The sequence below is a fragment of the Archocentrus centrarchus genome, chromosome 5, assembly GCF_007364275.1.
Source record: "Archocentrus centrarchus isolate MPI-CPG fArcCen1 chromosome 5, fArcCen1, whole genome shotgun sequence".
NCBI lineage: Eukaryota > Metazoa > Chordata > Actinopteri > Cichliformes > Cichlidae > Archocentrus > Archocentrus centrarchus.
In genome coordinates this window covers 18,852,537-18,879,932 of record NC_044350.1, presented here as the reverse complement: position 1 = coordinate 18,879,932, position 27,396 = coordinate 18,852,537, and the positions used below count along the sequence as shown (strand labels likewise).

The window sequence follows — 27,396 nt, the reverse complement described above, 5'->3', positions numbered from 1 at the left end:
GCGGCAAGCTACCATAAACAGTTAGCAAGGCCAGTTAGTTTTTCCTGTTGCTTGGCCTTATGTTCAACATTGAAGATTACATAACTCAACTGAAAGAATTTTCTAAACTGGACTTTCAATCGAAGCAGAAGATAATAATTAAAGGAAGACCAACACCGGAGCTAAAAGGTTTGCTTCAGACTATGGGACAGAAGACCCGCTCTTTTCAGACAGACTGGTACACACGAAAAGGCTGGCTTTGTGGATGTCCAGCAAGAAACCGCCTTTTCTGCTTTTCCTGCCTTCTTTTCTCAACTTGTCACAATGTGTGGACTCAGATGGGATATTGTGACCTGAAGAATTTACAAAGAAGCCTCATCAAACATGAGCGTTCCACCGCGCACATTCAAAGTCAAATCGCACTAAAAACGTTCGGGATGTCCAGGATAGACTTGGCTTTGGACGAACAGCGAAGACTTAACATCAACATCCACAATGCAAAGGTAAAGGAGAATCGAGAGATTTTAAAAGATCTCATCAATGCCACCTGCTTCCTTGGCAAACAACAACTGGCATTTCGTGGAAATGATGAAAGTACAGGCTCTGCTAATCGTGGCAACTATGTTGAACTATTACATGCTTTTGCTGAGAAAGATGACAGGTTAGCTAGACATTTGGAGACATCCACTGTATTTTCTGGCTTGTCAAATAGAATACAAAATGATTTAATCGAAGCCGTCGGTGAGGTCATTAGAAATGACATTAAAAAGGAGATCGGTGCAGCCCCATTCGTTGCTGTAGAAGTAGATGAGACCACAGATGTTACAAACCAAGCTCAGATTTCGGTCATATTAAGGTATGTGGCTACATCTGAAGCAGGCTGTGAGGTGAAGGAAGCGTTTTTGGGCTTTGATGATGTGAGTGAGGACAGGCGCGCTCCTGCCATTGCTGAGTACGTCTTGGGAGTGTTGGAGAGGTACGACTGTGCTGACAAGCTTGTAGCTCAGACCTATGATGGGGCCGCTGTAATGGCTTCAGAGCTCAATGGCGTGCAAGCTAAAATTAAAGAAAAAGTGCCTGAAGCCATGTTCACACACTGTTACGCACACAAGCTGAACTTGGTGCTCTTGCATTCAGCAAAGTGCATGCCGGAATGTCGCACGTTTTTTAAAACAGCTGAGGGACTAGCGTCATTTTTCAGCAAGTCCACCAAGCGCACTCACTTGCTGGATGATGTTGTCAAGCGCCGTTTACCCAGAGCAGCACCTACAAGATGGAGCTCTAACTCTAGGCTGCTGCAGACAATAAGCATGCACCAAAATGATCTGCGCACGTTGTTTCATGTTATTATGGAAAATCCCGACATCTGGGATAATGACACGCTGATGATGGCAGCAGGATACAATCGGTGGCTTTCAAAAGCATCAACATACTTTCTCCTTATGGTGTTTGAGGACATTTTCAATGAAACTGACGCGCTTTTTAGAGTGCTACAAAACAAAGTGATGGACATTGAATATTGTCTTGCACGCATCCGCGACACTGTTGTAGCTCTCGAGCGCATGAGACTCAAGTTCGACAGTTTCTGGGACCGATTTGAGCAGAAATGCAGCGCACTGAATCTGACAGAGAGTGGAGACAGACAGTCGATTAGATGTGAACGAAAACGAGTGTTCTGTAACATTCTGGAAAACATAAGCTGTCAAATGAAGGCCAGGTTCGATCATTTTGGTGAGCTGGCTTTCCTTGGTTTGGTGGACTGCACAAAATTCAGTGAAATGTCAGAACATTTTGATGACGCAAAACTGCAGAGCCTGTCAAAATATGCCAGATTCTTTGACTTTGTGGAACTAAAAGCGAATCTCGTTGGACTGTATAGCTCACAAACGGTGAGGGTTCAATGTAAATCTCCTGGACAGCTTCTTAGCTTTTTGGCCCAGAATGATCTCACTGAAACTGTTCCTGAGGCGACAAAGTTGCTCCAGCTTGTGCTCACTGTTCCAGCTACTACAGCCTAGGTGGAGCGCTCATTCTCTGCACTGAAAAGACTGAAAACATACAGTCGGAACAGGACTGATCAAGCACGACTTTCTTCACTGGCAGTGATCTCCATTGAGACAGAGAGACTTTTAAAACTGAGGAAAGATAAGGAAGACTTCTACGAACAGGTCATCAATGCTTTCCTTCAGAAGGAGCGGCGCATGGACTTCATTTATAAGTAAAGGTATGACGATTACTTTTTTTTGGTTGTTTTTTTCTATGCTTATTTGTATGTGTAAACAATGCTGATATGAAATGTTAAACAAAACAACTGTTGCCAATCAAATGGTGAATAAGCTATATGTTTGTAAATCTGATGTGATGACGTCAGTGCCTCACCAGTTACGACCCTCACCGCACGTCACTGATGCAGGAATATTCCTCCACATTTAAGGAGCCGGATGAGGTGGCTCAAAAGGTGGTTCTGTGTATGTCCTATTGACCCCGGGGCAGACACAGGACCCGGTGGAGGGATTAAGTCACTTGGATGGCTTTAGAACCTCTCGGTGTCCACTTAGAAGAGCTAGAGGAGGGGACTAGGGAAGGGGAGGTTTGGGCATCTCTGCTGAGGTTGTTTTCTTCCCTTGACAGGGTCTTGGATAATTCAGTCCAGATCAGTTTTATTTATATAGCACCAATTCACAGCAGCTTTATATTGTAAGGTAAAGACTCTACATTATTAGGGGAAAACCCCAATGATCAGCTGATCTCCTGTGAACAACCACTTTGTAACATTAGGAAGGAAAAACTTTGACAGGGAGAGGGACAGTGACACGTTTTGGGTTGAGGGGAAAGAGAAGAGAAGAAAAGGAGAACATAGACAAAGTAGAAAACACACTATGGGTGAGGGTAGACACAGTTTAATGACATGCAATAGTAGTGTATAAACACATTGGGAGGGGGGGGGGGGGGGGGGGTGAAAAGATGGGACTGTAGAAGAAGTGCTCATTGCATCATAGGAAATCCCCCTGCCGCCTGAGCCTATTAGTAGCATAACTAAGAGATGTTTCAGGGTCACTTAATTATAAGCTTTATCATAAATTAATGTTTAAAGTCCAATCTTAAAAGTAGAGAGGGTGTCTGTCTGTCACATCCAAACTGGGAGCTGATTCCACAGGAGAGGGGGCTGAAAGCTGAAGGCTCTGCTTCCCGTTCTACTTTTAGAAACTCCAGAAACAAGTAAGCCTGCGGTCTGAGAGCGAGGTGCTCTGCTGGGATAATATGGTACTATGAATGTACCCTGAATGTGAGGAGAAGGATTTTAAATTCAACTCTGGATTTAACAGGGAGCTGATGAAGGGAAATATGGTCTCTTTTTTCTGGCCCCTGTCAGTACTCTTGTGGCCGCATTTTGGATTAACTGAAGACTTTTCAGGAAGCTTATAGAACAACCTGATAATAAAAGATTGCATGAGTCCAGCCTCATAATAATAAATGCATAGACTAGCATTTCAGTGGTCTGAAACAGGATATTTTAGTGATATTGCTAAACTAATAACTAATAACTTTAGTGACCCTCTGTTTTTGCATCTAGTGCCATCATCAGCTGAATATTTGATTTTAATATTTTAGCTAATGATAAGAGCACTGTGTCACTGTAGTAGATATTAGGAAAGGTAGACATGTATAATGGTTAACAGCATTAAAACCGAGGTGAAAGACAGTATATGAGCATATTTATTTCAACAATTAAAAAGCATTTTGAAACGATATATGTTGATGAGTAATTGTGATTCTCTTTTTTCTTTTTTTTTGAGGGGATGGAGGTTAGATATGGTTTACAATGCTCAAATGCAGTGATGTTTTATTGTTGATGGGTTTGGTTTTTTTAGAGGTAAATATGTTAATTAAGAAAAATTACACTTACTTGCAATTACTATTGCTATAACAAAAAAAATTACAAAAAATAGCTCAGTAATGTAAAAAAACAAAACGGGGCACAGTTAAACAGAAAATAGAAAAATTTATATTTAAAAACATTTATCTATCCATCCACTTTCTTCCACTTATCCGGGGCCGGGTCGTGGGGGCAGCCGCCTAAGCAGAGATGCCCAGACCACCCTCCCCCCAGCCACCTCCTCCAGCTCATCAAAATCGAAATATAATACAGTCATGAGCTTAATGTACAGGAAAATGAACATCTGAGAGAGCTTTTTGACTCAAACAATTAAAGATGCTCCTATAGTGGGCATCACTTGTACCTTTACCAGTACCTAATATCCAATTTTGACCTCTGGTGATAACTGAAAGGGCAAAGAAGAAACATGGCAGAGAGGCAGATATTCTCTCCGAGCAGATGGAGCTGGGTTGGTAAGAGGTGTGGATGAAGGATCAGGAAATACAGGCATGGCAGCCTTACATATAAGGGTGTGGAAAATAAAATTTTTGAGTCGCAGGCTTCTGAGCAGTGGCTGTACGGGTTGTTGATGAACAGCAGTCTGTTGAAGGATATTTGAGAGAAGGACACGCCTCAGGCATCTGGTTGGTCAGAATGTGCAGGTACTGTGGTATGGGCTTCTGGATTACAGGTGTAAGATCCTCAGTAGCTTGAGTTTGATCCTTGGGGGTTTATTAGGGAATTGCAGAAAAGTATATTGAGAAAATACTGGAAACAGGTTAGTGCTGCATCTCTCTCCTCGTGCCATAGTGCTAGTGGCAGGAGGAGGGAGATGGGATAGTGGGATGGAAAATTCCAGGTCCAATGGGGAATTGTGAGAACAGAGGAAATGGATACTGTAGATACTATAGAGAGACAGTTCAGGACAAGACATGAGGCCTAAATGAGAATGCAGGGTAGTGAGCTGCAGCCAGTTCTTAGTTTTCAAAGTCTGTAACAGCACCTGGTGGAAGCTGTGGATATGACAACACCTGTTTTAGGGACTAGAGCAGGGGTGGGCAAACTACGGCCCGGGGGCCGTATGCGGCCCGTTAAGCTTTTTAATCCGGCCCCCCGAATTTGAATCAATTATAATGGTAAACCTTGTTAATGTTTTACTCTCCCTGCAATTGTGGCGTTTATCGCTAGATGGGATACTCTGACACACTGACCTTTGTTGAGGTGCGCTCTTACGCTGCATTCAAGTGGTGTCGGAAGACCCGTCTTGCCGAGTTGTTTTTCCCAGTAGGAAAGTGATTTTTACGATCATTCCGACACCGCATGAACGCATCATTATTCAGCGTTTTCCCTCTTTGACAGCTCAACACTTCTGCAATGATGAGCGGAGCTAAAAAAAGAAAAGTGGACAGAGAATGTCGAGTGTTTAATAAGGAGTGGACAACTAAATATTTTTTTACCGAACACAGATCTACTGCTGTATGCCTGATATGCAAAGAGACTGTGGCGGTTTTTAAAGAGTTTAACATCAGCCGTCACTTTACCACAAAACATGCTAACTATGCTAGCAAGCAGTCAGAGAAAGAACGGGAAGCTACTGCTCAGAGGTTGATAGCTAATTTACAAGCTCAACAACGTATTTTTCATCGTCAAAGTGCCATCCAAGAGTCAAGTACCAAGGCCAGTTTTATGCTATCATTCAAATTAGCAAAGGCCAGCAAGCCTCTGTCTGACGGGGAGTTTTTAAAGGAATGTATGGTGGAGGCAGCAGGTGTCTTGTGTCCAGAGGCCAAAGACAAGTTTGAAAAAATCAGTCTATCACGCAAGACAGTGACTCGCCGTGTGGAACTGATAGACGAAGAGCTAACTAGCAACTTAAAAAAAACGGCGGAGTCATTCACGTTTTATTCATTAGCTCTGGATGAAAGCAACGATGTAAATGACACTGCTCAGCTCCTCATTTTTATCCGAGGAATTAACAATACTTTTGAAATAACAGAGGATTTTTTGACAATGGAGTCTCTGAAAGGAAAAACACGGGGGGAGGACTTGTATAGCCGGGTGTCTGCTGTCATTGAAAATACGAAGCTGTCTTGGAGTAAACTTATCAACGTCACCACAGATGGATCTCCAAATTTAACAGGGAAAAATGTTGGCCTGCTGAGAAGAATCCAGGATAAAGTGAAAGAAGAAAATCCTGACCAGGATGTTATTTTCCTTCACTGCATCATCCACCAGGAATCTCTATGTAAATCTGTATTACAGCTGAATCATGTTGTGAATCCTATCGTAAAACTTGTCAACTTTATACGTGCAAGGGGACTTCAGCACCGTCAGTTCATCGCGTTCTTGGAGGAAACTGATGCAGAGCACCATGACCTACTTTATCACTCCCGTGTCCGCTGGTTAAGCTTGGGAAAAGTGCTTCAACGAGTGTGGGACCTCAAAGAGGAGATCGGTGCATTTTTGGAGCTACTGGGGAAGGCCGACGAATTTCCTGAGCTGAGCAACAAGAACTGGCTTTGTGACTTTGCGTTTGCTGTGGATATATTTTCACACATGAATGAGCTGAACGTGAACATACAGGGGAAGGATCGGTTTGTGCATGACCTGTACACAAGCGTGAAAGCCTTCAAAGCCAAACTGGCTTTATTTTCCAAGCAAATCCTAAATGAGTCATTCACTCATTTCCCCACACTAGCTACACTGAAAGAGGAGGCTGGCGCAAAAGTTAAGAAATACAGCGAGACACTGGATGCGCTCCACAAAGAATTCTGCCGTCGCTTTGTTGATTTTGAGAAAATTAACAAGTCACTTCAGTTGGTGGCCTGTCCCCTGTCACAAGACCCCGAAACAGCACCAGAAGAGATGCAGCTGGAACTGATAGACCTTCAGGCTGATGCTGTCTTGAAAGAGAAGTTCAACTCTCTTAAACTGAATGACTTTTATGCGTCACTTAATGAAGCGGTGTTTCCAAACCTCCGGAGGACGGCACAGAAGATTCTGGCGTTGTTCGGCTCGACCTATGTGTGTGAACAGACGTTCAGCATCATGAACTTCAACAAAGCCAGCCACAGATCCAATTTGACTGACCAACACCTCAGATCCATCCTGAGAATCGCCACAACAAAACTGACTCCAGACTTTGATGCGCTTGTTAAAAAGGGACACCAACAACACTGTTCCCACTGAAATCAAAAGTAAGTTTCTCTGCTCTTAAACATGCATTTACGTGTTACATGTCATTTCTGTTAAGGTGTGCTCATAAGTGGTGTGCAGGTGCACTGCCTGCTCAATATAAACAATGCACACCAGATATATTTAACATGGCCACATACTGGCATGTTGTCACTGTTTCGATCTGCATGTCCAACCATTTTTGAAATGTTGAGGAGGAGAGTGATGATAATATCCTGAAGGATATCAAAACTTTAAATGCTTCAAAATGGTAACTGTTAGTATTTTTTTTTTTTAAACTGTATTTTGTTAATGGAATTTTCAGTGTTTTAAGAGTCATTTCAATAAAGAAATACTGTGGGACTTGGAAGAGATATTTTGTTGTATTGCTTTTGTTAATTTTCTATTAAAATTAAAGCACGTTTTCTACATATCCCATGTTATTCTTTCTCTTATGAGGTGAATTACTAAAACACTCCATCCATCTGCTCCTGGTCCGGCCCTTCTGTCAAATTTTAGAACCCTCTGTGGCCCACGAGTCAAAAAGTTTGCCCACCCCTGGACTAGAGTATATGTTGTTATGGGAATTAGGCATCATGGAAAACTGAGGCAACTGGGAACTTAGGGTACTCAGGCTGGTGACCACTGTCACCAGGAGGTGTGATTGCTGTTGTAATAGGCTTAATGCTGGGTACTGAAATGCAACCAACAACACAACATCCAACCATGAAAGAGGGAATAAATATTCCTCATCCTGCAAGGAAATAAAGTGAGTAAATCAAGCATGTTTACAATGTTTGACCACAAGAGGGCCCATCATACCTTGATCTCTGAGCACATGCGTCAATTACAGGGTTCAGTGAGTGTCAACTGTCCAGAAAACTCTTAAGCAGTAAGTCCACAGATGCTGCATGCCAATGAAAGGGACTCCCACGTTTTAAACAGCAGGTTTAATATCTTTAATATTAGCCATGAAGTGTTTTCTAAATCCAGTGAAATTTGATTTTATATATATATATATATATATATATATATATATATATATATATATATATATATATATATATATATATATCAGAATTGCAGATAAAAAGCATAAAACAATGATGGAAACAGCAAAACATGGCCATCATTGCCACCCCACTACTGTATGTAAACTGAGAAGGAGGAAAGGAGGGATGGTGGATGGAAGCAAAAAATGTATATAGAATATAGAAAAACAGATATTAACATTGTACATAAATCTTACCTGCTTACTAACACGGCAGCCCTGATTAGATGCAGAAAATTGCAGGACCTCTTCACAGAATAGCCACACAGGGCATTTCAGACAGAGAAGAAAAAGGTCCCTCCCTGTTTGAGATTAGTTTTACCTGCATGCTGTGTTCATGCAAGCATTCCCAAGTCCTAAAACAGAATCATGAAAATGCAAAGCTAGGACTGGTCTGACCTCCAGAGTTACTAGGTTGTCACTACATCCCACTGATGGATTCATCCACCTCAGCTTTGCATCCATCACAGTCTGCAACACTGAGGTCACTCAGTTTAAATCCACCCACACTGGGCTGCCCTGTCATTTCCAGAAAAGTTAAAATTGTTATTCAATGACTTGTAAATCATTTATATCCTATTTAATTGAAACTACTACAAGGACAACCACCCTATTTTATTTATGTGGAGAAAGAGAGAGATATGTACATACATATACAGAGACATGCATAAAGACAAATACTAACAAACAGGTAAAAACAGAATCTGTTATTTTTCATGTTGCTTCTTAGTTAATCAAGAAAAGGGTCATTTTTTGTGGTCATAGCCTACATAATCTAAACTCAAAACATTATTTAATGTATATTCAACACATAAAAAAACAGATTTATATAAACACAATAAAAGGTGTCTGATTTAGGCTATTAGAATATTAAAAAACCCATCTTCAGACTTTTTAATTTTACTGATGTGGTCTGCTGGGTATTATATGATATATTCCAAAAGAATTTATAGTGGGATTAAGGAGATACCTTTCACCGTCCGACTATATCCTCAGTTGAGTAGACCATCGCTTCCCCTCCTGAGTTGCCTGACGTTTTGCCAGAATCACTGGCAAACAGAAAGTCTTTTTTTTTCCATGAACTCCTCCCACACCCATGTTTTTGCTTCAGCCACCACCTGAGCCACGTTCCGCTTGGCTTGCTGGTAACCATCAGCTGCCTTTAAAGTTCCACAGGCTAACCAAGCTCAACAGGCTACAACAGGCACCAACCACCTTGCAGCCGCAGTTCTGGGCATCAGCCTCAATAATCGAGGTGCAGAACATGGTCCATTTGGATTTGATGTCCTCAGCCTCCGTTGAAGTTCTGTCGGTGGTGGCAATTGAAGATCTCATGGACCAGGGCCTCTGCCAGGCATTCCCAGCGCACCCTTTACATTTAGGTGCACCAGGTCTGTCCAGCACTGACACTGACACTAACACACCTTCTGCAGAGGAAGCACAGTCTGCTTCCTCACACTCGGGGTGAAGTCACAGAGGTAAACTACTCCTTGGTGGCAGGTCCCCTTGGGTGGATGAGATTCACCCTGAGCTCCTGAAGACTCTGGATGTTGTAGGGTTGTCTTGGTTGGCATGCCTCTGCAATGCTGCGTGGAGATCTGGGGCAGTGGCTCTGTATTGGTAGACTGGGGTGGTGGTTCCCATCTTTAAGAAGGGGGACTGGAGGGTGTGTTCCCACTGTCAGAGGATCACACTCCTCAGCCTCCCCAGGAAAGTCTATGCCAGAGTGATGGAAAGGAGAGGTTGTCTGCTAGTCAAACCTCAGCTTCAGGAGAAACAATGTGGTTTTTGTCCTGGTCACAGAACACTGGACCAGCTCATTATCCTCTCAAGGATCTTGTCCATCCAATTTACATGTACTTTATGGATTTGGAGAAGGCCTTCTACCACATCCTCGGGATATCCTGTGGTTGGTGCTGTGGGAATATGGAGTGTTTGACCCATTGTTATGGCCCGTTCAGTTTCTGGTGGGTGTTGGACTCCACCAGGGCTACCCTTTGTCACAGATTCTGATTATAATTTTTTATGGACAGAATTTCTAGGCATAGTCAAGTAGTGGGCCATTATTGCCACCCCATCATTGCCTTGGAGCCCTCAGAATCTCTTCTCTGCTATTTGCAGATGATGTGACCCTACTAGCTTCATCAGCTGGTGGCCTCCAGCATGCACTGGAATTGTTTGCAGCCAAGTATCTCGTGGTCTTGTTCACAAATAAGGGAAGAGGAGAGCAGGAGATTGACAGATGGATTGGCGACACGGCTGCAGTAATGCAGATGCTACACTGGTTTGTCATGGTAAAGAGAGAGCTGAGCATAAAAGCCAAGCTGTCGATTTACTGGTTGATCTTCATCCCTACCCTTACCTATCGTCACAAGCTTTGGGTAGTGACTCAAAGAATGAGATCGCAAATACAAGCAGTGGAAGTGAGCTGCTTTCAAAGGGTGGCTGGTTTTCCCTTAGAGATAGGGTGAGGAGTGCAGTAATTCGAGAGAGGCTCAGAGTAGAGCCCTACTCCTCCATACTGAAAGGAGCCAATTGAGGTGGTTCGGGTAACAGACTAGGATGCCTTCTGGTCACCTCCTGGGTGAGGTGTTTGGGCATGTCTTACTGGGAAAATGTCCCAGGGTGGAGAGATTATATCTCTCCGTGTGTCCTGGAAACACCTCAGTGTTCTCCCGGATAAGCTGGAGGAGGTGGCTGGGGAGAGGTAGGTCTGGGCTTCTCTGCTTAGGCTGCTGTCCCTGCAACCCGGTCACGGATAAGTAGAAGAAAATGGATGGATGGAATTTATATCTCAAAATTAAAAGCTTTACTTTTCTCCAAGATAAGGCATTAGATCTTCAATGATTATATTACAGTGTGCTTTTCTAAAATGATTAAAAAGGTCATTTGCAGTCTCCAGGACCTTCCCCATTTCAAACTGTTGACCAGTCAATCACTGCCACATCAAGCAGACTATGTGCAGTGAGAGGAGTTGTGCTGTGCATGTTAAACATGTACTGGACTAATCACCTCTCTGATCCTATTTTTTGACAGGTGCATTAGGGCCACTGAAAGTAGAAATTAAGTAGAAATTAAAATATTTATGAGGAAAAATAACTGGTAAATTGTGTGTGTGTGTGTGTGTGTGTGTGTGTGTGTGTGTGTGTGTGTGTGTGTGTGTGTGTGTGGTGGTGGTGGTGGGGGCTTCCCCTAGCCCCTTTATGTATTTATTTATACCTTGAGTGGATCATTTGGATGGGCAAGAAGAAAACTGGTTAACCTAAAGAAGGTCAAAACAAAAAACAAAACAAAACAAAAAACAATAAAGTTTGATTTTGAGAAGAGCAAAAACAATAAAACAAACAAACAAAAGGAATATAATTTAAGCAAATTCTGTGGGCAGGGGGTGGGCAATTACCCCAACAAAAAGAAAATTAATTAAGCTTATTAAGAATTAATTCCATTATTATTTAGGATAAATTATATCCTCTACTTCCAAATGTTTAAAAAAAAAAGGAAGATGAAAAATGTCTTGGACAGGCTACTGACAGAAGGCCAAATGCCCACTCAAAACATATATCCTTACAACTCTGTGCTTTCATTTTAGTTTTAATTTAAAACACACACACACACACACACACACACACACACACACACACACACACACACACAAACACACACACACACACATTTAAAACAAACTAAATAAAAGTAAATTTGGTATAGAAGAAAACATCATTAGAAGAACATTAATTCACTTAAATTTCTAAATGTATTTTTATCATAACATTCAGATCAATTCACTTTATTTGCAAAAAAAGACAGTAAAAACATCCAAATGGTAACTTACTGTATAAAAATTCATCTGTCCTACATATACAAATAACACTGGCACACAGAAACAAACAGCTTTATTTTCTCATGACATGATCTTAATATCCACTAGGACAAAAAAATGACTCTGTAGATTCATTTAAGCCAAATTTCCATGATCTTTTCAAAAACATAAAGATCATATAAAAAGGGAGAAATTCTGTGACATACTGAGTATATTCTTGCACTATTAAACCCATTTGATATAAATAATTTTTACTTAAAAACCTGCTCTAGAGCAAGAAGTAGTTTTTATCCTTAGAGGTTTGTGACGTCATCAGACCAGTACTGCTGATCCATCACTGCTGAGAATTCCTGTCTGAAATATGCAGTAGTTGGAGAATCACTGCGGATATTATTTTCAGCTGCAGCGCTGGGCGACTGTACAGGCTCTTTGGCCTGGAAATGGTCTAGAGATGCCGAAATGGACTCTGTATCCATCCAACCGTAGCTGCTATAGGCTGGAGGAAAGGCTTTTAGACTACTGTCCTTATCATAGGTGTCCGTGCCCATAGTCCAAGAGGGAGGTGGGGGTGTGAACAGACTCCCTGCTACAAAGTGCCCATGGTGAAAAGCATTGTCAATGCTGCGCCTGAGGTTAATGGGAGATAGGGGTCGCATGTCAAACTCTACAAGTGAAAGAATACATTCACGTTCACCAACTTTTTGCCATAGTAATGCTGCCTGAGAGTCAGAGCTGCTACTAACAGGATCAGTCTTGTGCTCTGATATTTGTGTTGACAGTTGATCATCATACAGGCACATTACATTGTTGCTGATACCTGCTTTGGACAGGTTATACTTTGTCCAGTTATTTGGCATCAGTTCTTCCCAGCTTTTTTCAGATTTTTTTAGTGGGACTTTCCACACAATGGATAAGAACCTATTCCACAAGCTTTTGGAGGCCTCCCCTTTGCCCTGCCACTGATCACCCCTGGAGTGACCTTTAGATGGAGTCCAGAAGATCCAAGATCCCAGGACAAGCAAAGAGAATCCCCAGGCTAACTCAAGGAGTCTTGCCCAAAACTGACTGAGCCACCAGCCCCAGCTAAAGCGCTTCCAGTTTCCCAGTAGCCCATAAAGCCAGAAGAGACTATACATCTGAAGGCTGCAACAAAGCACTCCAAGGAAGGCGCAGCCTGCTGTTACTTGCTTTCCACACCTCTCTGCCCTCTGTGAAGGAGCCCACCGTGGTACAGCGGACTGGAGAAAGGGAGGCAGATGGGAAAAGGACTTTGTGAGGATCCCCAAGCAAAATGGGATGCCCCAGCAGAGGGAAAGGGTCTGTAGCAAAAGTGGGACGGCAGGGGTTAAAATTGAAGAGTATAGGTCTGCTACGACTAATGAAGTGCAATGAGTTATGCCAAGCCCTCCAACCACCCATGGGTGCTGCAGCTTTAATGGGAAAAGTAATACATTTAACCTTCTGAGCGTGACCAGAGAGAGAGAGAGCTGTGCCCACAGAATAAGCTGCAGAGGAACATTATGTAGTGCTGCCAGGGTGGCATGAGACAGAATCTGGCGGGTACCATAGGGGTCAAGTATGAGGAGGACAGTACGGAAAGAACCACCCATAATTAGGAAGATATTTGCAAGGGTTAGGGCATAACAGAGGGGGTGAGGAAGAGTGCATGCTCCAGCCATCCCCAAAACTGCCAGGCCTGCCATCAGCGAGAAAAGGCCAGCAGATCCGAAGACGTGCAGTTCCCAGGCAAATGCCAGTGTGCGCCTCATGTCGTCCCAGAGCAGACTGGTGCCATTAAAGTTTTTAAGAACAACACATGGACCAACACCCAGCACGCAGGGACCTCCAGGTCCTGACAGGTTATAATTTATCATGGAAGTAAACACACTGGTATGAAAGGGCAGTTTAAGGTTATCCCCACCTGAAAGACAGAGAAAATGTATTTTTGTACAAAAATGTGAAAAGATGTAATATAGTTTTATATTGCATCCCACTGTGATAATCGAGTAGTGTATTAGAAACTGGCAATTCAGTGCATTTAAAAAAGAACATGAAATACTATATGTGCTACTTCACTTGTACATTGCAGCTTTACTTACGAGCTGGAAACTCATCTTTCACAACGGAGGTGCGACTCTCTTTTAACTGCTCTGCTGTTATGTGGCTGCTGTCCAGCAGAGATTCCTCTGAGATTATGGGTACACTGGGGTGAGTGTCTCTTGTAATTGAAGCATTATCTTTGTCAGCTCCTTGGTCCTGTGGCCCTGAGTGGTGCAGGGTGGGTTCTGATCCCACAATGATTCCAGGCCCAGAGTGTTTTTGGTTGCTCAGTGGAATGACAGCCTGATTGATGAGTTGCTGTGACGCCACACTGCCAACACTATGTCCACTGGCTTCTACGGGGCTCTCTGATTGAAAGATTACTTCCCTGGCCAAGCTGTCCAGACTGCTGTTGTTTCTGGCTTCACTTTGAGTTATTTGGACTGAACCAGAGTTGGACAGTGAATGAGAAAACTGAATAAGGCTTCCAAGTGAAGAGAGGGACACAGTTAGTGTAACGAAGAGCAAATGCCCCATTTTTGACACCCAAGATCTGTAGAGAAGAAGGAGCGAAAGCACTGAAATGTGTTTTTGTGCATCCATGAAAATGTATGCAGCAGCTATACAGCTTATCATGTCGGTTCCAAATGTTCCTAGCACCAGTTCAGTGTAGCTCATGGGGCAAAAAATTAGCAGTCTAAAAATAGATTTCACAATTTTTCTGAAGTTAACATGAAGTTGCGGCCATCCAAGATAACGGAAAGCCTCTCTGGATACAAAGTTCTTCATTTCACCTTTCACTGCCACTAAATACAGAAAAACTACCAAAACCTGCACTACCTGTACTAAAAAGATGTTCAGACTGCTAAAGCATGATTTTACCTTCAAATAAACATTGAAATGCTTTCAATTGTCTTTATTTAATTACATATAATCATGAAAGTGTTAATAGCACAGATATTCTAGAGGTTTAGAGTCACACAGACATATGTTTCAGTCCTAAATGACACCCTCTAAAATAACCGCAAGTTTGTCTCAGCAAAAATATAACACAAATTTGGCAAAACTGTTCACAGCATGAGCCAGTAAAGTAATGTAAAGTAGCCACATGGTAAACAAGAGGTACCAATTTCACAAATGCAATCTCAGGAGAGTTCAGATAATAAATTTTAACCATTTAAATACTGATCAAAACAAAAGCCAAGCAAATCACTCTAACTTATCAGCTTACCTGTGATTCTTTATGCTCTGCTTCCTTTTAGTGTATCATAGGCTTCTCTTCATCTCTGGGACAAGTGTGTGTAACATCTGATTTCTGAGGTGCTACACAAAGTGCATCACAGCGAGGTTTGAACACTGTGACTGGCATGCTCACAGCTAACTAACAGCTTATTGCACCTGCTGGTTACTTGGCAGCCTTCCATCAGTATCTCATCCAGCAAAATAAAGAGATAGACCTGAATACCATTTCTATTTTTTCCCATTTCTGAAAAAAGAGTGAATGGCTAAATCCGTTATATGGTCTTCATAAATGAGGATTTTAAAAGGAAAAACAAATAAATGACTGTTAATAACAACCTGCAAACATCCCCTGCCTCTTTCTAACAGCAGCTGTTTAAAGGTAAATCCTTCTCAAAGGGATTACATTAAGATTCTTACAGTCACATAAAGTCACTTGAAGTGATAATGCAAAGCCAACCAGGCACGAGCCAAGTAAGCTGTTTCATGCCAACGTACTAACTTATTATTTTTGCAGAGTATGTATGTCCAAGACTGATGCCAAACAAGTTCACATGCCACTACATGTAAACAGCAAATATTATGTATACTTTATAATAAGATTAAGAGACTGTTAGTCACCACTTAGAAGAATCCTGTGACATTTAGCAAAAAAAACACCCACCAGGATGTTAGTGTTTGGACTGGATTTTTTTTAACCACATGCTAAATAGGCAGATTTTCAGAAAATAGATGTTACATTTCAAATTAAGATTCATGCATTCATTCCTGTTTTCCCCAGGCCCAACCCTAGCCCCACACCCTAACTGCAACCCTATGGTTTAGCGAAAAGCCAATTTACATTATATTGGAAAAAAAAAAAACATAAATAGTACTAATGCATCAGTTTGAATGATTACTTTAAATGAATAATTACTTTGAAACTGATGAAAAGTCTATAAAAAGGGGTGGGCATTAGCCAGACCTTATCGCTTACTTTAGATGTGTCACCAACGCCCTGGAGGGTGTTAAGAGGTTAAAGAACAATATGCATATACTGCATAAACACTGCCATCACTTCCATCAGAGAGCCCTTGCAGAATCAGTCCGAGTGTGGGAATTAACTCTTTCCTATCCAGTGTATAGAGGACACAGCCTATGCACACGGCTCATCTGTCTAGGTCCACCTTAAGAAGGGCAAGAGGCAGTTTGTTGTGGAGGGAACAGGGGGAGGCCCTCAGTAGCACATGCCTGGCTCTTTAAGGGAGACTGGGGAAGTTAGAACTTGTTAAAGGCACATGCATTCATATGTTCATCAAGCTTCAGCAGAACCACCCTGAAAGGAAATTTGTATGTATGTATGTGCTTATTTAAAGTCACTCATCTTGATTTACAGAGGCTTGTAGTAGTCTCAGGGTAAAAAAGTTAATTAATTAATTAAATAAAATAAAATAAAAATAAAAAAGATAAAGAGCTATGGTAGCATAAAAGCAGTCTGCCAAAAAAAAAAAAAAAAGGAATTCAAGCAAAAAAAGCTTACTAAAATTCTTTTTTTTTTTCTTGAACAACCAGCCACATTGATAAGTACTGGGACAGAGATAATAGAGGTCAATGGGTCACATAATGTGGCCTAATTTAAAACCATATACAGTTCCTAGATGATTTACAAGATGATTTAATAAAATAATTTAACAACTAAACAATATTTGTTCTAAAAGTAGGATGCTGATTTTTTTAAAATCATCCTCAATAAAAGCAGCGTTGCTTTCAAAAAGTCTATCTATCTTGATAATTAAAACTGGTTAACTGTGCATATGGGTTCTATAATCTCAATGCAAATGACCCTGATTTAATCTGAGAGACTGTAATTATCTTGCAATGACAGTTTATAGTTGAGACATCATTACAGGTGAGACATACCCTACCTGTAACTGTATCAATATGGCCTCATATCATGCAAGTTTTCGTAACAGTGCTGCTCTTGGTCCCGGGATGGGAGCTGCCGTTACCAGGTCGTTGGTTGGCCGAGCGGTGTGGAGAGCAACCGCGTTGTTTTCGGGGCCTATACTTCCGTCATTTTATGTCTCACTGGGTAAACAGTGTATGGGTTTGACCGTGTGTCGCAGCGTGGTGCTTTTTTTGGGGAGATCTACTACGTGGGATTTCACATCATAAATAAACCTGCGCTTTGCTGGAGGTGGTAAACTTTTAACACACCCCGGACCACAGCGTGAAATAAGCAGACGTCAGAGAAATTTTATCACAGTGTAATCACGGCATTGTTTGCGGGGCTGCACTGCTGCTAAAATGTACTTTGTAGCCAAGTAAAGAGTGTGCAGGTGGTAGCTGTTAGACGTTTATCGGCTTTTTGGTTTTAAACACCGTGCCTTGGCGGAAAGAAGAGGATTTCATTTTATTTAAGGTAGCATGACAGGATCCAGAGCCGCCAAGCTAGCTCGCTAGCTAACATTAGCACAGTGATTAGCTAGCGGGGTGTTAACTCCATTGACTAGAGTTTGATAGCCTGTGTTATGAGTACAAATCTAGCTCTATTGAATAACTTACAGTAGACATTATATTGGTATTCAACAATGCCAGTGGTTGCTAGCCAGTCAACTGTCCATACGAGCTGTGAAAAAACAGCGTCTTGCTAACATTGTAAAGCTAGCATGCTAAAAACTAGCTGTCACAAAAACTGTCAGTATAATTAAATCAGGCGCTGTTGTTGTTGCCTTGGTTCGTTATTTCGTTTTTATTTAACCCAGTTAGTCTCTCATAGTAAACATTTAAGTTTAGATTTCAGTTAATTTGTGTCAGCAATGTTTTTATTAGTAGGGAAAGTTGATTTAAGCAAAGCACAGTCATTGTATTAGCTCCAAGCCAAGTGCACTTACCATGGTAACTCTAATGTTCCCAACTTAACTGGCAAGCATTTAAATTGTATCATTTTGCTTATATGTGTAAGAGGGAAGAAGTTGCCCCTCGTCATTTTACACGAGCATTGCAAAAGCAATTTGTTTTAGATGCAACTGTGCTCTTTGAAGTTTAAGAGAAACGTTATCTTCGTGCCAGGTCCAGTGACGATGAATGAGCAGGAGAGTGGGGTGGTCTCCTTTGATGAATATGTGCGGCAAAAGGCCCGCACTGTGCCTCAGCACAGGATGAAGGAGTTCCTGGAGTCTCTTGCCAAGGGCCCAGAGGTGCTGCAGGAGTTCAGCCAGCAGGAAGGGGTAGCCACCAGCACAGCCATGGTGTACCAGCAGCAGGGTGCCAACTGTATCTACACAGACAGCACAGAGGTGGCTGGATCTCTCCTAGAGCTGGCCTGCCCAGTAAGACACTTTATAATGGTTGCTGAGTTATGGTGTTACTATTGTTTGGTGGTTTGCAATTACAAGGACATGTTTCATGACAGGTACAGGTGACCTCAACAGAGATGTCACCCCAGCTGCATCATGGGTCTGAGCAGCAGCTTCAAGTGCAGGTTAGTTTATATACCAATATTAATTTCTATACATGCTCCCTTTAGGGGTCGCCGCAGTGGATCATCTACCTCCATCTCACCCTATCTCTAGCGTCCTCCTCTGTCATATAAACTTTCAAACTTTGTCTCCAAGCTGCTCAGCCTGAACTGTCCCTCTGATCTATTGATTTCTAATCTTGTCCATCCTGGTCACTCCCAGTGAAAATCTGAACGTCATCAGCTCTTCCTCCTGTCTTTTGTCAGTGCCACTGATTCCAACCCATGCATCATAGCAGGTCTTACTATCATCTTGTAAATCATCCCTTTCACTCTAGCTGACATTCTACTTTGTTTTTCCTCTTTACACACCTCTGACACACATCTCCACCCGCTTCACCCCACCTGAACTCTCTTCTTCACCTCTCTTGAGAATTGTTTGTGGCTTTGGACTTTCACTACAGCTCAAAATGTCACCTGCAAACAACATAGTCCACAGAGATACCTGACCTCATACAATAACATAATGTGTTTAAATTCTCTATAGTCGATCATGCACAGAGTATCATTATTACTCACTTATTGGTTGGGTCATTATTCAGAAAACAATATGTTACAAATTAAAAGTTAGTATTAAAAGCAGTGCATTACATTACTTGATTGCAAACTATTTAGTTGTGTCACTTCCCTGATGGAATCTTCCTAAAGGGTTTAATAAAGTTTTATCTAATCTAATACTAATGTTATTTTTGCATTACTCCATAACGTGGCCTGAGATGCATCCTCTCACATATGAGAGGGCATCCAAGTTAAGTATAAACATGAGGCTACTAAGGATGCACCGATCCAGCTTTTTCCATTTCCAATCTGATATTGATACCTTGGCCATGGGTATCTGCTAATACTATTCAGTGATCTGATGTCAGTGTTAGATTAAAAAAGCCATATTCCTCACTGTGAGGAAGAGACTGGCAGAACGGTGGGCAATATAGCCTCAAATTGATATCACAATATTTCAAGAAGATTTATATTTCTAATGATATTTTCCATTTTGCTTTTCCAATGAGCTACTATCATTGATGACATACTAATTTGAAGTGTGAACCTTTTGAAACAAGGTGCCAACAGCAGCATTTTACCCAGTGACACAGCATAAGTCAGGTGTAAGCAGAAAAGTAGCATTTTCCCTGGAAATTTTAAGAAAATTTTTTTAAATTAAAATTTTAAGTAGAAGTATAACATTAATTAGCTTAATACTTTACTTTCACAATAACTAATGCAACTGAACCTTGTAACTTGTTAGCAACCTGCGCAGTATGGTGAATAAAGATTGTTTCCACTTTTAGCGGGAGCAGTTTTCTGGCATATTTTGCAAAATGCTGTGCTGCTTTGGAAGCTGTTAAACCTAAATCTTGATCAGAGGCTGACGTGGCTTTTGCTCTCAGACAGGCAGAGCAGCTTTGTCTTCTTGTTGTGCACTCTTGAAAGTGTAAATATGTGATATTACTATAGCCACAGTATCACGATATAACACTTTTATAATCACGTACTTTTATAATCCACGATAATACTGTTTGCCAGTACTATCATGGACGATATATGGCACAGCTATACACAGGAATCATTCTGTATATGAAAGACAAAATTTGGCTCTACTTAACATTTTTCATAACTTTGTAAAATAAAATGTAAAAATAAGTAAATAAATCCAAGAAAATAAATTTACTGAATTGTTTAGTGAAGAATGACAACAAGAGGATAAATAAAATGGGGGTGGGGTGGGTGATGTTAATAATAATTTATTTGCACTGGTTTAATTTCTGTTCACAGTGAGAATTAGGCTGCAAACATTTGTCATTCATAGACATCCTACTTTCTTGTTCCTCTTTACACAAATGAGTGTGAAGCTCACAAGACACAGCTGTACAGTATAATAAAAACTTTCTAAGAAGTGTTAGACCAAGCTTTCCATCGTCTGCCTTACATGTCTGGACAGAGCATAAAGATGCTGAAAGTGAGAATGCATCACTGTGGTTAACAATTTTCAGTTATGTCTCACTTTGACCACAGTGTCCAATTAAGTAAAACACTTCTGCCAGTGTACAAGTACAAGTTGTTGGCATAGCAGCATGAAATGCCTCCAGACTGCTGACACTTTGCCGGTTTGCTCTGGTGCTAGCTGCTGCTGCTATGTGGTAAAGTACACAGAAAACATTGTAGAACTGAAATGAATGGATTGGCCCATTGTAACGGATACCCAGTCCAGCTTTTAGGGCTAGTGTTGGACTGCTATGAAATCCAAATATCAAAGCAGTGCATCCCAAGAGGCTACAGTGCCACACACTTGCACAAAGCCCTTTCCTGCTGAGTGCACTCACAAGATCTTTTGCATAGTATTTAAGTATGAACACAAAGCCAACAGCAAAGGTGAAAACCACCCAAAGAGCATGTTACGAAAAAATTTTGTGGCCACAATGATTCTTCTCTAGGAAAAGGTTGGAAATGGAGGTTAGAAGACTTGACTGCTTATCACTGATTTGTTACCGAAAATGAAGCACGCCTGATTGGGATACTCAGCGATAACATCTTTCTGGGTTTTTCACTGTTACCGTTGTTTTAGCATTTTGTCACTGAAGATAAGTTAGTAGCAGTGAATAGTTGTTTCTTCCCTGGATGCAGTTTGCACTTGACCATCATGTTTTAGTCCTTTTGTGCAATGAAACTAAAAGTAACATTCAAATCTGCACTCTTCAGCTGATTGTTGTGAAGAGGAAAAAGGGTGTGTGTGTTTTTTGCTTGCTATCATCAGATAATTGAAGAACTTGTAGGACAAGTCGTGAAATAACTGTTTGATTAGTAACTGTAATTTGCATTGTGCATTATGGTTCCATGAAGTATCACAACCAGTCAATTCATTATTCACTCAGGATTAGTGTTGCTGTATTCATACTTGTTTAAATTCACGTTATCATTAAACGGGATGAGTCACATCTACACTGCTGCATTTTACTGGGACCTTAACTGTAGCAACGGATGTGCCACAGACTTTCCAGTCTTTCTGTCATTGCAATTTCACATTTTCATAGCAGAAATGCTGTATTTCATTTGGAGATAAAATGCAGAAGAAAAGTATTTCAGTGTATTAATGAATAGTGGGGTAGTTTGTTTCTTCATAAGGTTGCTGGTGAGCCAGTTTGGTTTTCACTCTCTCCGTCTTTGCCAGGTTCAGATCCAGGAACAGCAGGGCCAAACAGTTGGCCAGGTTCTTCAGGTGACCTCCCCCTCTCAGCAGGACATGCAGGGAATTTCAACAGCCCAGCTTGTGCAGCAGGGAGAGCTCACAGAGGAGCAGCAACAACAGGTAGAGGATTAACTTCGGTCATGCCAGGTTTTCCCATGTTTCCCCCATTTTCTAAACATGTTGACTGCGTTTCACAGATTCAGGCACAGTTGGTTGCAGCTGTAGCTGGAGGACAACAAATCCAATTGTCAAGTGGCCAACAAATTCAGTTACAAGGAATGCAGCATATTCAGCTGCCTGGGGGACAGCAAATTCAACTTCAGGCTGGCCAGCAGATTCAGTTACAGGGAGGGCAACAAATCCAGATCCAGACCATCGAGGCCATGACTCCTGTTCAGCAACAGGAATCTGCCAGGGAGGCAGAGAGGAGGCCCAGCACTGTTGCCACTGTTCTCCAACCAGCCAAGAAGCGTAAGGTGGACGTCCCCTTAGCTGTTTCCTATGCTGTTCCACAGGGCCAGCAAGTGGCTACAGTTCTAGCCATCCCTCAAGGGCAGCAGCAAAGCTATGTGTCCCTACGACCAGATTTGCTCACAGTTGACAGTGCTCAGCTGTACAGCACAACAGGAACAATCACAGGTCCCCAAGGTGAGACCTGGACCATCCCTGTGTACTCCACTCCACAGCAGCAGGGTGTAACTCACATTGCTATACCGCAGGAAACGTATAGCACAGTGCAAGTAACTACCACAAACGGTAAAGACAAGATGTCCCCCAATTCTACATTGCGGTCTGCTGATGTGCAGTCAGTCACCACTGCATCACAGGAAGAGATCGTACAGACCCTGTTCCCAGCACAGTTCATGAACGGGAACATTCACATCCCTGTGGCAGTGCAGACCGTAGGAGGGACTTATAACACTACACAGTCAATGCAAATATGGGACCCAAATCAACAGCAGAGCCAAGGGGAAGATGTACAAGAACAGCAGCTCCATCTGCAGGTTAGAAAAGAGTCTTTACAGCCATGCTCTAGTCCTAGATCACTATGACTGAATTTGCCCTGTGCAAAATCTAACAGAACTGACAATTGTTTCTTTGGTTATAATCCAGGTGATATATTCAAACCCTCCCCAATACAATTCATACAGTTTTTTTTTGTTTTTTTTTTACTGCAAGAACAAGGAAAGATGTGAATTAGTGTTACACAATCATACTATTATCTAGCTGAATTACCATCATATAATTGTTAAGGTGTTTTTAACTGTGCTCTCCTCTTTCTCAAGAAAAGCACTGCAGATTTTTAAAAAATTTTGCTCTTGTACTGCAGGGTCAAGTAGCCACTGAAGCTCAGGGTGAAGCACCCACAGAGATTCTGGTTCCTATGTGTCTAAAGCCAGAGGAGGGGTTGGAGGTGTGGCGCCTTTGGGTGAAGCAAAAAAATGCTGAATTAAGCAAACAGGAGACAACAAAGCTTGCACCAATAGGACGTAAGTAGACCTGCTATTTTTGTGTCTTCCATTTGTTCAGCAACATTGATCTCTTCCTGAAACCAGCAGAAGCTGCTGTTAGCTGTCCATGTACTACATACATTTATTATTGGCAGGGTTATAATAGTTTTGGATTTTACATTATAGTTTAGTTTCAGTTAGTTTTTTACTTTTTTCTCTCTAATTCAGTTAGTTTTAATTAGTTTTCAGAGTGGTTTTGCTCGTTTTTATTAGTTTTTATTTTTGGTTTTATGCTTAGTTTTAGTTAGTTTCAGTATTAGTTTTAGTATTTTCATACTTAATCAGGTACGCTTTAAAGATACCCTTTAAAGAAATAAATTCAGCAACCAACTGTTCACAGACAGCAGAACTACATGCTAAATGTGTGTAATATTAAGGACACACATGAACATCAACAGGGAGAAACAAAGAACAATATGAACTCCAAAACTCGATAAATTCTACAATAAACTCCCAATAAAGTTCAGCCTCAGTGCAGCAGATTAACAACAGCTACATGTGGTGTTTGACAAAAACAAACTCCTTGAAGGAGTCAGAGCTCAAATCCAGCTGCATCCTGATGTTCTCACCACCTGATGCTGCTTCTGTTTTGGAGCTAGCTTGGTTAGATGCTCGCTGATTAGACTTGCAGGGTCTTTGCGGCCTATGTAGCCTACGGAAGTGTCCGACCTCATGTCCGCATTTATGCATGTATAGCTGGATTGCGTGTGTTAATTACCTTGTGGTTGTGTGCTCGGGGTTTTTTGGTCCTCGCTCTTTGTGCTCAGTTTTTAGGGTGCAAACATATTTGTCCCTGTTTTTTCACTTTCTTCATTCCTTCACGTCCATTCCCATAGTTTCAGCAGCTCCCTCCAGGAATTTGCTGACATTTGTGAGTCCTTATATTGATGCTTTGATTATTAGTCCTGATTGTTATTATCTGACTGATAAAGTAGCCGGAAACGCACAAGGACTAAACACAACGTTGTGGCTGCGTTGACCCGACGAGTAGTCACGTTTCTCTGGAGGTGCAGGCCGGGTTGCCTTGTAGGATGAGAGCGGTTTCCGTAGCTGCCTTGTGTGCGCTTCTCAGGTCTACTTTGATGTTGGTGTTTTTTTTCCTGACTAAGAAGTGTTCCGTACATCATCCACAACATCATCCACAACAAGACACTCGCTGCTATCTGTGCTATCATAGTAAAAAAAAAAAAAAAACACCACATGGGACTCTCTGAGGAGCAGCGCGGTGTGCGCACGCACGCACATGCGCACCCATTTGCCCGACGGCGTTCCGAGCTTAAACTCGGAGAGAGGAAAAAAATGATTTCATATCAATCCACAAGACTTTTGAAAAAATAACAATAACTATAATTTCAGTTAGTTTTAGTTAGTTTAGTAAACTCACAATTCAGTTTTAGTTAGTTGTCGTTTCTTCCTTTTAATTTTAGTTTTTATTTATTTCAGTTAACGACAATGTTTTTTCAATTTCAGTTTTCGTTATTTCGTTCGTTTTCGTTAACTATAATAACCCTGATTATTGGTTACAGAGAAATAAATTAAACTTTACACTGCTTCTGCAAATGTAGTCTTTACTTGTATTTCTGTGTTCAGGTCGTCAGCCCCTGCGTTTTCAAGAAGACTTGGTGTCCAGTGCAGTGGCAGAGTTAAACCTGGGTCTTTCCCTGATGACTCAGGAAGCACGAGGATCAGAAGATGAGCAGTATGCACCTGATGTCCTCTATTATGTTTTCTTGTGTATACAGAAGGTTAGTATCTTCCTATTCAAGTTCAAAGAGGCAAGAAAACTAAAACTAAGGCTGAAATTGCTTAGGAATCTTTTGAGTGTGTGTTTTCTTTGTTTGTTTTATAGTATCTGTCTGAAAATGGACGTGTGGATGATATTTTCAATGATCCATATTACACACGATTTTGCGAAAGTTTACACAAAATCCTGCATGACTGGAAACCCACTGTCCATCCTTTAGGTAAGGCAGAATCAACAATTTTGTTATTGTTTTAAATATTTAGGCAGCATTCACATGTATGTCCATATTTGGCCATGGGCATCCATGATATTTGGGGTATTCTTTTCTGGTGCATAGCAGCAACCAGTCATTCACAGGATTAACCGAGCTCCAGTTACCTGTTTGCATTAGCCAGGCCACCTACTTTTTACTAACCTTGTTTATAAATATAACAGGCAAATTACTTAACACAGTGATCAGCTTCTGCATTTTGATGCTGAACTGCTCAAGTAAATACCTCCTGCTCTCGTGACGTTTTTATAACATGATTTGATTGATTAGGGGTACTGCATGTGCCTTTGAATGAATTTTATGTGACTGGCTGACACGTAGTCTACAAAGATGACTAAAAACATTTTTAGGCAATCAAAAGCTAAGCAGCAGATCCACGATTCGGTTTGGCAGTGCATGACATCACCCTGTTCAAAGTGACAGAGATGCGAGAGCATTGAAGCCTGAGACACATAGATGTGAGTCCTGCCTTACTCATGGTATTTTTTTCATCTTAGGTTATGTCATCCCAAGTCATGTGACAGAGGAGATGCTTTGGGAGTGCAAACAGCTTGGTGCACATTCACCCTCCACATTGCTCACAACTCTAATGTATTTCAACACTAAGTGAGTAACCACTTGACATGAATTTTTTTTCTCTCTCTCTCTTTAATGACTCAGACTTGAATACTGAATGTGGTAAAATATGGTATTTGTTGCAGGTATTTCCGCCTGATAACACCTGAACAGCACATGAAAGTAGCTTTTTCTAAAGTCTTAAGACACTCGAGGAAGAACCCAGCTAATGCCAAGGACAAAGCAACCAGTATTCGCCTTCTTAAAGGACAAGGTCTACAAAGTGCCGGACAAAAAGGTAGATTCCCGCTCAGGTCTTGATCAGTGTTAGATAGCAGTAATGCCTGTTGTTGATCTGTTGCTGTGTAATGCATCCTTTAGGAACTGATGACATGTATGAAGAGCAGATTGAGGATCCTGCAAATCCTCTTCGTTGTCCCATTAAACTTTACGACTTTTACCTCTTCAAATGGTGAGTGGCACTTCTTCTTAATAGGATTTTTGTGATGGGCTTCAGTATGCACTCTAGACACACAACTACTTTCTTTTCCAGCCCACAAAGCGTTAAAGGACGTAACGATGCGTACTACATGACTCCAGAGCCTGTTGTTGCACCAAACAGTCCGATGTGGTACTCATCTCAGCCCCTCACAAGTCAGCAGGTGGAACAAATGCTGGCCCGCATCCTCGTGATTCGAGAGATCCAGGAGATCGTCGGTCCAGAAAATGTGAGCTAGAATGAGGACTGGGCTCATTGAACTTGTTCTCCAGATTGTTGACTATGCAGTATCCATCCTGACTATTACCATCAATGGCCATTAAAATAAAGTGGAGCAACTTCTGAGGGGAGCATCATGATTACACTCTTCAGATTTGTAAATTCTTCTCTTCTTATAATGTCTGTTTTTGGCTGGTGGGTAGGACTATTCATTCTCTTGACTGCCTTTGTAAGATATCACCTCTGTAACCTTTGAACCAGCAAGTGAGCAAGGCTTTAGTCTCACCTCTGCTGGCTCATGATTGAGCTCCTCTCAGCTGAGCAGAGGTTACACGTTCCTGTACAAATTAGTCTTATAAATGATGAAAAAAATAATGTAATCCTTTCTTTCTTAACCTCACAGACTGTTCTCGTCTTAATTCTCTTCAAGGTACCACTAGTAATAATCTCAAGACAATTTACAGGGACCAGTGCTCTCTTTTTTTCTTTTGTTGTTGGGGTGGGGGGGTGGGATGTGCTGACTACATTTTGGACAACGTATGATAAGTTTAAATCTGAAAAACTTGTGCCTGTTTTTTCAACAAAAAAAAAAAAGACAATTACATGATAATGCTTGTGGAAGGAGTTTAACCTGTTATTCAAAAGGTTAAGTGCTACAGATGGGTGACAAATTCAAGGCAAAACTAGCAGTGTTTCAGTAAGATGTTTGGCTGTTATGTGTTGCCAGAACAGCTTAA

General features: G+C 41.5%; 1 protein-coding gene across 5 annotated transcripts; it reads left to right on the top strand.

Moving 5' to 3' along the window:
• The first annotated feature begins 1,422 nt into the window (after positions 1–1,422).
• Positions 1,423–27,135, top strand: qrich1 (glutamine-rich 1). Of its 5 annotated transcripts, none has more exons than XM_030728810.1 (12): positions 1,423–2,203; positions 18,232–18,491; positions 18,575–18,643; positions 21,843–21,980; positions 22,058–22,864; positions 23,191–23,350; positions 24,962–25,116; positions 25,221–25,335; positions 25,884–25,992; positions 26,088–26,239; positions 26,323–26,413; positions 26,495–27,135. In XM_030728810.1, exons 1-12 carry the CDS (start codon positions 2,155–2,157, stop codon positions 26,676–26,678), a joined length of 2,289 nt encoding a protein of 762 aa, XP_030584670.1. In that variant the 5' UTR covers positions 1,423–2,154; the 3' UTR covers positions 26,679–27,135. The 5 variants fall into 5 exon arrangements, with proteins under 5 accessions (XP_030584670.1, XP_030584674.1, XP_030584672.1 ...); XM_030728814.1 differs by lacking the exon at positions 1,423–2,203 and adding an exon at positions 17,042–17,068; XM_030728812.1 differs by lacking the exon at positions 1,423–2,203 and adding an exon at positions 17,127–17,356.
• Positions 27,136–27,396: the final 261 nt, after the last annotated feature.